Below are 9,649 nucleotides of genomic sequence, written 5' to 3' on the forward strand. Positions count from 1 at the left end.
GAGGGGGAGGCGGGGGAGAAAGAGGCGAACCCTGGGACGTTGATTGTGGAGTCGGAGCAGTAGTGGCAGGAGGGCCGGACACAGGAGACCCGGCAGGACTCAGATCACCAGCCTGAGTGACCGAGGGCGGGGCAGGAGATGGGACTTGGACATATTCCACCACCTTGACCGGCAGGACTTGGATGTCCAGGCTTCCTGAGGGACTGCGGCCCAGTTGGATTAACCCCTTGTCCTGCAGCTCCTGGACCTTCTGTTCTAACTCCGAGAGACCGCAGGTGCTCAGACGTTCCCTGTCCTTCTCCCGCTCCCGATCCATCTCCCGCTCTCTCTCTCGCTGCTGGAGAGCACTGACCTGGGAGCAGGAGTCTCTGAGGCTTTCCTTGAAAGGACAGACATGTGAACACCGTTAATAAATACTACAGTGTCCTCAGTGAGGTGGACTGGTCTGCCACGTTCCAACTGGATGGTTGCATCTTTCTTGAGAAAGTCGGACTGCCAAAACGAGCACGAACACGGACGTCAACTCTCCTTGACCTCTACTCAAATCCAGTCTTTTTGGACTGTCTTCCTCTTTTTGTAACACAACCTTGTACCAGAACTCAAATTCAAAACCCGTGGACTCAATGTAGTTTGGCCTTACAAGCCCGTCCTAGGCAAATTTTAAAAAAATTCAAGGCAAGTTATTGAGGGACAGGCTTGGACAGTTTGACGGCCACAAAGAAAGACCTTTTCATTATAAATCACTTACCTTCAACAGCGCCGTCTCTTTGGTAGCGTGCATGAGCCGACTCTCCAGGTCAGCGATACGTTCTTTCGTCTGGTCGTCGACCTCCTGAAGTTGGTCCCTCAGCTACATTACGACAAAAGAAACGATCTCCTTAACGTCACATCGGTGGAACCCGTCTCTGTTCTTCGGTAGGAAGCTCTTTTTTTCTCATTTGGTCCTCACCTGGGTGTTTTGTTCATGCAGCTCCTCCACTTTCTCCAGATCTCCTCCTCTGTTCTCGGCGTCCTCCAGCAGGGCGCCCACATCTAGGACATTATCCAGGTAGGCCTGAATCTGGACCAGCAGCTTCTCACTCTCCGTCTGTTTCAGACTCTAACACACGGACACACAGAGGATACATATTTGAAACTGCAAAATGATTCAACATTTAATAGTCTGTGCACTTGGATCATTTTGAACTGCTTTGGGCAGTGTTTTTCAACCTTAGGGTTATGGATCCAGTTGGGGTCGCCTGGAATTCAAATGGGGGTCGCCTGAAATATCTAGCAATCGATTAAAAAAAAAACTGATAATATCTGTGCTAGTGCATTTTGACTTGCCAAAAATGTCAAAATGTGGTTGGGGACCACTGTTTAGTTTCATTTATAGTATTTTTCTCATTACATAAAGTGCACAATACTGTATAATATAAGACATTTCACACCATGCATATTGTTACTTTTTAATTATAATCACCATGTTGTAAATTGGGTCACAATGGTTGATGGTCTTTTTTAAAGGTATAAGTAAAAACTGGGGGAAACCTAGCTATAAACTCTTTTTTTTAAAGGTATAAGTAAAAACTGGGCGAAACCTAGCTATAAACTCTTGATTAAAAATTAAATAAAAAAATAAAAAAGGGATGTGATTGTACTGCAGGGGACTGTGTACTCACCTCCAAATACTTGTCTAATCCCAGGTGAGTGAACTCGTACTGTAGGTGTACACGGAAGTTCATGTTCTCCACCGAGTGGACCACGATGTTTATAAACTGCATACACGCCACCTGGAGACAGAAGTGGGAATGAACCCTCCGAAGCACTGCTATTACGGTACTAAATACGGTACATAACATTGAGCTTTGGTTACTTTTTTTGTCAATTTTTTAATTATTATAATCTTAGGAATACGTTGCTATATTCTCTTGCAATATTTTAAATTTCAACTTGGGAATTAATTCAGTTTTGGGGTGCGTTCACTACAAACTCACCATAAAGTCAATGTTGCTGTCATCGTTAATGAAGTACTCCATCAGCTTCTCAAAGCGACTCTTTTCTTTGCTCACCTGCAGGGGTGAAAAAGAAACAAAACATCAAATGCAGTTCGGCTGATGTCCACCAGGAGGAGGAAGAGGAGAGAAAAAAAAACAAGCACTTCAGACAATTGTCATTTTTCAGACCACAGTGAGTCTCCTTCCTCAAATTACACACAACCATGGGTGTTAAACGTGCGTCAACTCAGGAGCAGCCCGTGGGTGAGACACGGAGTCAGTATCAGAATGAGTCACAAAACTGAGTAAAATCTAAGGCAAATTATGACGCACGCGCCAGACAGGTGTGACTGAGTTCTCATCTCAGCTCACCTCTTTGAAGTTGTCAAAAGCAGAGAGAATGATGTCGTGACCTCCCCTGACCAGACACACGGCCGCCAGCAGCTCCAGCACCAGAGCTTTGGTCCTGTGGAGGCCCGGAGAGAGCAATTTGTAGGATGAGTTTGGATGCATACAGAGTGAGATTACAGAACACTGACTCACAGAGGAATAACTGACCTGGGATTCTTGCTGTTCAGACTGAGGGTTATCTCGTTGACACAGCGCGGGTGAGTCATCACCTGGTTAAACCCAGACTGACAAAAACAAAGGTAGAAAGAAAGGTAGAAATTCAAAATATGACCATGTGTGGCGCCGTTGGGTTGGCGCTGTACCATGTAAACAAACAAACTGTGGAATCTAATTTTCACTGTACATCTGGTTATAGCATAAGCTATAAGTGTCTATGTAAAATGTGGAGGGTTTCAATTTTCTAATTTCCCACGGTGCCGTTCTCTTATTTATTTATAAAACAGCCACATCTTAAAGTGCAGAACTGTGGTTCTAGAGTAGCTGAAACTAACACGCGAAGGTTATTCTAGATATGCGCTGTTACTAACAATGCATATGTAAAATAACAACTATATTAAATCATGTATTTTTATTATTATTTATTTAATATTATTATTAAATTAGTGATAATTAATATCACATTATTACTAAATTATTATTATTAATATTATTATATACTAAATAATAACTTGTTAGTCAGATTTTTTTTCATCTTGGCCTGAGAAAATTGTGTTTCCTTGGGCTCATTTCATTTAGTCTCCATGTATTTGCTTAATTGAGTGCAATAATAATCTTTTCAAATGAATTGTGCATATATTTATATTTATATTTATATTTATATTTATATTTATATTTATATTTATATTTATATTTATATTTATATTTATGATGCAGCACAAGTGTCGTCGAGTATGGCTGACCTACCTGGTAGTTCATTATGGCTCGGAGACACATAATGCACACATGCACGTCGTCTCTCTGGAAGGGTGAGTGTGGCTTTTTACTCATTTTGTTTGCCAGACTGGAACTGATTCTGCGAAGGAGAAAACAAGGAACAAATATTACAACAATAACTGTCGACACAAACTCCGTTGCTGTGACTAACTCCACGTAGAAGCAACAGTTTTCCGGCCATCAGGTTCTGTTTTGCTACATATTTTGTGATATGGAACTAACGGTGGAACATTATATATTATGCTCCATAGGAACGGAATTTAATTTTCTACCTAACAACAGACCGTCAAACAAACATATCAATCTAACTATTTCTCTGCCAACAACATTAAAATAAAATAATGTACAAAAATATAAATGTACAAAAATATAAATAATCATTTGTGTAAACCAAAAAATTATAGGAAAAAATATATAAATATGAATGTAACACAGGTAAGAATGTAAAAATGAATGTCGTCACATTCTCTGTCTCCATGGCAACAGCCAACAAAACAAACAACCGCCTAAACTGCCAACATACACATTCATTAGTGCAATGAAAATAACCACGTCTCCTTGTTTGTCTCCGTCTTCCCTTCTCATCGTCACCGTCTTCACCTTAAAAGTTCTAATGAAATCTAACTCAGCAGATCTTTACATCTAACTTTTTTCCTCATGGAAGAAGTTAAACATCTAGAGCATACGTGTCAATCTCAAGGCCCGGGGGCCAAATGTAGCCCGCCAAGCCGTTTTGTGTGGCCCACGGGAGCTTAAAAAGCATCTACTAAAATCCATTCAGCAGAGTTTCTTAACCTCTATTCCGATTGTATCAGAGTCTGAATGACTTTTATTTTAAATCCAGAATATTTTTAAATGAAGAAAGTAAATGGATATGTTTGGATTTTCTTTGAATTAAGTAAATTAGTAAAAATTAAGTACATTTTTTTCACTGTGGCCTGGTACCAAATGACCTATGGACCAGTACTGGTCTGCGAACCCGGGGTTGGAGACTCCTGATCTATACAGTCTTCCATTTACAACCAGCCCTTCAAGGGGAACTGTACTGCTGATGTGGCCCCCGGTGAAAATTAGTGTGACAGCCCTGGTCTAGAGATTCATGCCGTACCTCACGGTCAGAGCCCGTGCAGCTCTCGTCATCCCGTGTGACTGAGAGGTGTTGGAGTTTTTGGTGAGATCTTCCATGGATCTCTCTGTGGGTTTGCCTCTGTCCGACAGGGAGCCTCCATTTTCAACGGTCTCCACATCAAACCTGCAGGGAGACCAACACAACGTCAGCCGATGCAGTGTCGTGTGGTTTGTTTTTAACCTTAATCTGTGGCTGCTGAGGTTGGTACATACGCCACATCACACTGAGCGTACGACAGGTATTCCACCAGAACGTCCAGGCCGTTATTCTGCTCGTCCAGAAACTCCTGGGCCCAGCTGCACGCAGAACAAAAGGCTGTTGTGACTTATCAACAAAAACAATTGACCAATGACAACCATAAAGGGACTTTTACAATTTGAACCCAAAATAATAATAATTAAAAAAAACAAAACCCAGAACGCTCACCCAATGTGATTTGTCCGAAGAGATATCTCCAGATCTTTTAGAACCTGAGTTGCATCTTGGATCTTTTTTTTCCCCTAAAGGATACAAAAAGTCAGTGCATGATTTCATTAGAGTGAAAACTGAAGCGATTTCATGGCGATGTGCCATGTTGCCATTGTTGCTCGTCACTGACCCTGCGAGAAACTCCTCCCTGGTCCTGGTAGAAGCTCTTGATCTTCGTCAGGTATGTGGACGGAGGACTCTTGACCTGGAAACGTTCCTGAGAAAACCAACACTCAAGGAAATCAGATTCTGCAGGTTATAAACTTATTTATCTGGGACAAAAATATATGCTAAAATATATGTGTGATGCATGTTTAAATAGATTAAAAAACATTATGTATAATGCTGAAAATAAAAAAAACTATAACTAGGTAAATGCATGTAGAAAATCACCATACAACTATCAATATTAAACTAAATTCTTGTAATGTAAATAAAAATATATACTTAGGATTTATATTAAAAAAATAAAAAATAAAAACATGTAAAATATATTTTAAAAAATTTAATGCAATTTGATATTTGACAAAAATAAATTAAAATAATAATACATTTTTAAAAAACATTAACATATATATATTTTAATATGAGTTAAATATATATATATATACATATTTATGTTTTTTTTTCTTTTAACTTGTGCTAGTGTTGGGTGGTTTCACACTCTCTGTCACCATGTCAACATGGTTTTTAATGCAAATTAGTTCTGCTCTGTCTCACAGGGTTAAGGTAAGTTTAATTTAAAAAAAAAAAAAAGGCTCTTACCTGATCGCAGACCAGTTCCCACTTCTTCTCATTGTCGTACTGACTCAACAACTGAAGTTTGTCAGGAGGCAGATTCATGTAACCCTTTTAAAACAAAAATAAATACATAACATAAAAACATAAATACAATGAATAGAATATAATATAGAAACTGAACTTCACTGAAACAGTCGTGTATATTTGTTGATTTTCATCTTGTGGTTTGTCTGCACATATTCATGTTTTTATAGGTGGTAAATTCTCCATCTTTGCCATTTGTTCTACAGGCACAAAAAAAAAACCTTTATACGATACCACATACAAAACCACACAGGCACTTTTGGAGAAAATCTCGAGGGCGTTCACTAACCTGCCGGAAGCTTCACTGACTCATTGTTTACATGTATGTGGCGGTGGCTGTCAATGACAACTTCAACCCTCAAGTTTTATTTAATTTGAATTTCTTACATTAAGTTAATTTGATTAAATTCTCCTTTAATTCTAGACTTCCAGATTCCATTGATGAATTCTTCTATCTATATTACTTTTTCCAATTATGTTCTGTCTAATTTGGGCTATGTCTACCAATTATGTTCTGTCTAATTTGGGCTAACTATGTCTCGAGGCATCATTCACTTAGCATTTCTGCTAATTTTGAGTGGCATTTCTTGCTTTATTGTTCCAAATGTATGGCTAAAACTGGAGTCTTGCTAGTTATATTCATAGTTTTAAGTTACCGTGTGGTTAGCTTACTTCTAATTGGTAGACATGTTTTACTGTGTGGGGGGGTCAGTTATATTTATGACTATGACTAATTGCTCCAATTTGTAGTCTTTGGTTCCGTTTTAGCATTTAGCTTTGGGGTAATTTCTCAACTTCCTGCCAGTGGTTTTTGAGCTACATTTAGCTAACAGGTTTAATCAAATCAACAATCTTACTCTTACAGACATGGAGGTCTTTCATTTAATAAACAAAAAAGTATCAGAATAACATACCTTACATGGCAAAAGACAAAGATGTTTGTATTTTATTGGGGAAGAAATTAGCCGGGCATTCTGGTTTTCTTTATATTTAATATTTAATATTTAATATTTAATGGGCATTAAAGTCTCTGTCAAACATTCTGAGGCACTTCATCTAAGGAAAGGTTGCATCTTAAATTCACTGCTGCACAGATACCCAGTGTTGCATCATTTTGTTTTCACACATTCAAAGATATGTGAGAAGTAAGAGAGGAAATTGCCCGCTGTAGACTGCACCGCTCTATTCTTGGCGGGGCAGGGTGGAGTCCAACTGTTGGTTTCGCGCTACAACGCTCGTTGTATGGAGCATAGAATGAGCGCGAGGCCGATGATGTCCAAATGAAGAAGGAAGTCCTGTTCTTTTTTTTCTGTTTATATTAACCTTCAGCATTTCTTTGACAATTCCAGACTGTGAGTGTTTCCTAAATAGAGGAAATGACATCACACTTTGGTAAGATGACCCTACTGCTAAAGTTGGTCTTTTGTTTCATTCAGTGAAACCGGTCTGAAACGTAAGATTGAATTTGTATTTAGGAGAAAAATGAAGTTAAAGATATATTTTCCTACATTTCATTGACACATTTCATTTTCCTCAATGGAACTTCTTGATTTTTGCTTTTGAAATCAGTTGGCTAATTTCATTACGCGAAAAAGGTCTGCCAGCTCTAATGGACAATTACTGCCATGCATTTAACAAGGAACTTCAATGTCATTGTACAATAAGCATGGGAAATATTATCCAATATTAAGACTTGATAACCTGATTAGATAATTGAATTTTTAATTGAGTCCATGTCGCCTAACCCACGTTTTAGGGGATTTACTCTGTGATGTCACAGACCACAGATATTTTCCTACAGCAGGAAGACAGTTTACAGAATGGTGAAACACTTGTTTCCGGTTTCATAGCGACACTCATGTAAAATGGGTTGCACAACTTCCTCTAAAGACAAGCTGCAAGCACATGCCCTAATCGCACCAACTTCCGAGCCTGGCATCTACAAACTAAACTTTGAGGACTTTTTTTTTTTTAACTAAACAATTGGTTGCTATCTGTGACAGTTTACGCCGAATAAACACGGCTGTGAAATAAATGAAACATTTTATTGTGAAACAATGGGTTTAGAATTGCTTCAATCACAGGAAAAAAAAAACCTAGATATTGCGAAACACGAGTCAGGAAAAGGCTAGCAGATGTTGATGTTTAGTCTATATTATCTCTCTCTCTCTTTCTCTCTCTTTTTTTTTTTCCTTTACTAATTTTCCGAACCCAATTTTTTTCTGTTTTAAGTCATTTTAGGGACCTATTTATTCTCACAAATATCTTGTTTACTCTGACTGGCACTCTTTTTTCACTTAGAAATTATTTTTTAATACTTTAAGATTGTTTTCAACTTAACATTTAATATTATATCCATATTTCAACTATGGACTATCTTTAACCTTAGATTATGCTGGTCTGTGTCCTAAAGATATTGTCAAAATGATTAGTTTTATTTACATCCATTTTAGTTTTGTTATTAGTTGTCCTTAAGTCAGCTTTCAGTTATTTATGTTATTTATTATATTATTTGATTTTTGACAAACCTTACCTGCTTTGTTTTTAATGCTATCAATTAATTCATCCTGTTTCTTTGTTTGTTTGTTTTTTCACAGAAATTCTTTAACCCAACAGCAAATGACAGCCAGTAAATAAGGCTTCCATCTGTGCTCCCGTTCATCTCTCTCCGGCTCTGATACTGAGCCAAACTAAAACAAACCAAGACCAATCTCTGTTTTTGCAGCTCTGCAGGTGTATCCACTCACCAGTACCACATTGAAGCGCTCCTCCAGCTCCTCCTCTGGGGGCATGGGAAGCTTGGGAGGACTAGTCTTCTGGATGGTTGGCATGCGGTCACTCGTTGTTGAAGCTGACACTGAGATCCTAGTCTCCCGGCCCTGAGCCGGTTCTTGCTCCTGGCCACCTGGAGCCGCATTCCCCATCACTAATCTCCACAAATAATCCAGGAGGGCAGCTTTACACGGACACCTTCCTCTGAGAAATTTAAGAGTATTCCACTGCTGGGCAACAAAAAGCTGTCGCCTCAAACTTCAGCAACTGTAAGGAAGCTTACAGCAAAGGCAGTATTTTGGGTCTTCACTGAGCAGGGCATGAAGGCGTTGCTTCGTTAACTCTGGGCTGGTCCTGAGGACAGGTTGGTTGACGAAAGTTTAAACTTGGCCCTCATACCTTCTCTTTACCATTTGACCGTGAAGTGCTCTGCTGAGGTGAGAGGAAGGAGCAGGAGCTGTTACGCACTCTGCAACACAAACCAGAAACCTCAGAAACACAAAAGCAGAAGAGTTACTTCCTGTGCATGACAACAACAAAACCTGGGGTGTAGATCAGGGTGGAAAGTAAATGTGGTAACTGTTAGGCAAAAAAAAAAAAAAAAAGGATACACGCAGTAAGTTTAAATCATGATGGTGACATTGGTGAGTATATATGTAGTTATGGTAGAAAAGAAATGTGAAAAAGCTGAATAAGTATCTAAGTTGAAGCAAACACCTTAGGCAAAGGCAGATATTTATAAAAACAGGAAAAAACGTCTTTACCAAATCTTTAAAATACACTTACCATACAGTAGAGTCTGGACACTCAGTTTTGATGTGACAGATCAACTCACACAGACCTGGATCACTTTTGAATTCATTTCCCTTCAAGTGAGGCCAAGATGTTTGCGCCATACAGGTGATTAGTTAGAGAACGCTGTCCAACAACGCCCCTCAGTGTTATAAAACGAGCATTGCAGCAATTCCAATTTTTACAAATGTCATATATATATATATATTAAATATACTTGTTGTTTTTAAAAATATATAATCTTTTTCTAGAAATTGTTTAAGCTCGGCTTTGAATTTTATCTCATAAATGTGGCGTAAAATTAGGAATTATCGGTATAAGTTGATTAAATTCCCACCGCTCT

At 38.7% G+C, this 9,649-nt stretch overlaps 1 protein-coding gene and 1 long non-coding RNA gene across 2 annotated transcripts in view; one reads left to right on the forward strand and one right to left on the reverse strand.

Moving 5' to 3' along the window:
• Window positions 1-9,000, reverse strand: part of fmnl1a (formin-like 1a) — a 14,915-nt gene extending 5,915 nt beyond the window's left edge. The window contains exons 1-13 of the mRNA XM_008329250.3: window positions 8,490-9,000; window positions 5,683-5,766; window positions 5,048-5,134; window positions 4,876-4,949; window positions 4,662-4,745; window positions 4,429-4,572; window positions 3,291-3,399; window positions 2,535-2,611; window positions 2,349-2,442; window positions 1,977-2,051; window positions 1,662-1,772; window positions 950-1,099; window positions 749-850 (exon numbers count right to left, since the gene is read on the reverse strand). Of these exons, the coding sequence (XP_008327472.1) occupies window positions 749-850; window positions 950-1,099; window positions 1,662-1,772; window positions 1,977-2,051; window positions 2,349-2,442; window positions 2,535-2,611; window positions 3,291-3,399; window positions 4,429-4,572; window positions 4,662-4,745; window positions 4,876-4,949; window positions 5,048-5,134; window positions 5,683-5,766; window positions 8,490-8,666 (1,368 nt within the window). The 5' untranslated portion in view covers window positions 8,667-9,000. The remainder of the gene's footprint in view (window positions 1-748; window positions 851-949; window positions 1,100-1,661; window positions 1,773-1,976; window positions 2,052-2,348; window positions 2,443-2,534; window positions 2,612-3,290; window positions 3,400-4,428; window positions 4,573-4,661; window positions 4,746-4,875; window positions 4,950-5,047; window positions 5,135-5,682; window positions 5,767-8,489) is intronic.
• Window positions 1,106-1,599, forward strand: LOC112488459 (uncharacterized). Its single transcript, XR_003052538.1, has 2 exons — window positions 1,106-1,506; window positions 1,557-1,599. It is a non-coding gene; the product is annotated as an uncharacterized LOC112488459 (long non-coding RNA).
• Window positions 9,001-9,649: the final 649 nt, after the last annotated feature.

Source organism: Cynoglossus semilaevis, chromosome 17 (genome assembly GCF_000523025.1).
Source record: "Cynoglossus semilaevis isolate Cse_v1.0 chromosome 17, Cse_v1.0, whole genome shotgun sequence".
Taxonomy (NCBI): Eukaryota; Metazoa; Chordata; class Actinopteri; order Pleuronectiformes; family Cynoglossidae; genus Cynoglossus; species Cynoglossus semilaevis.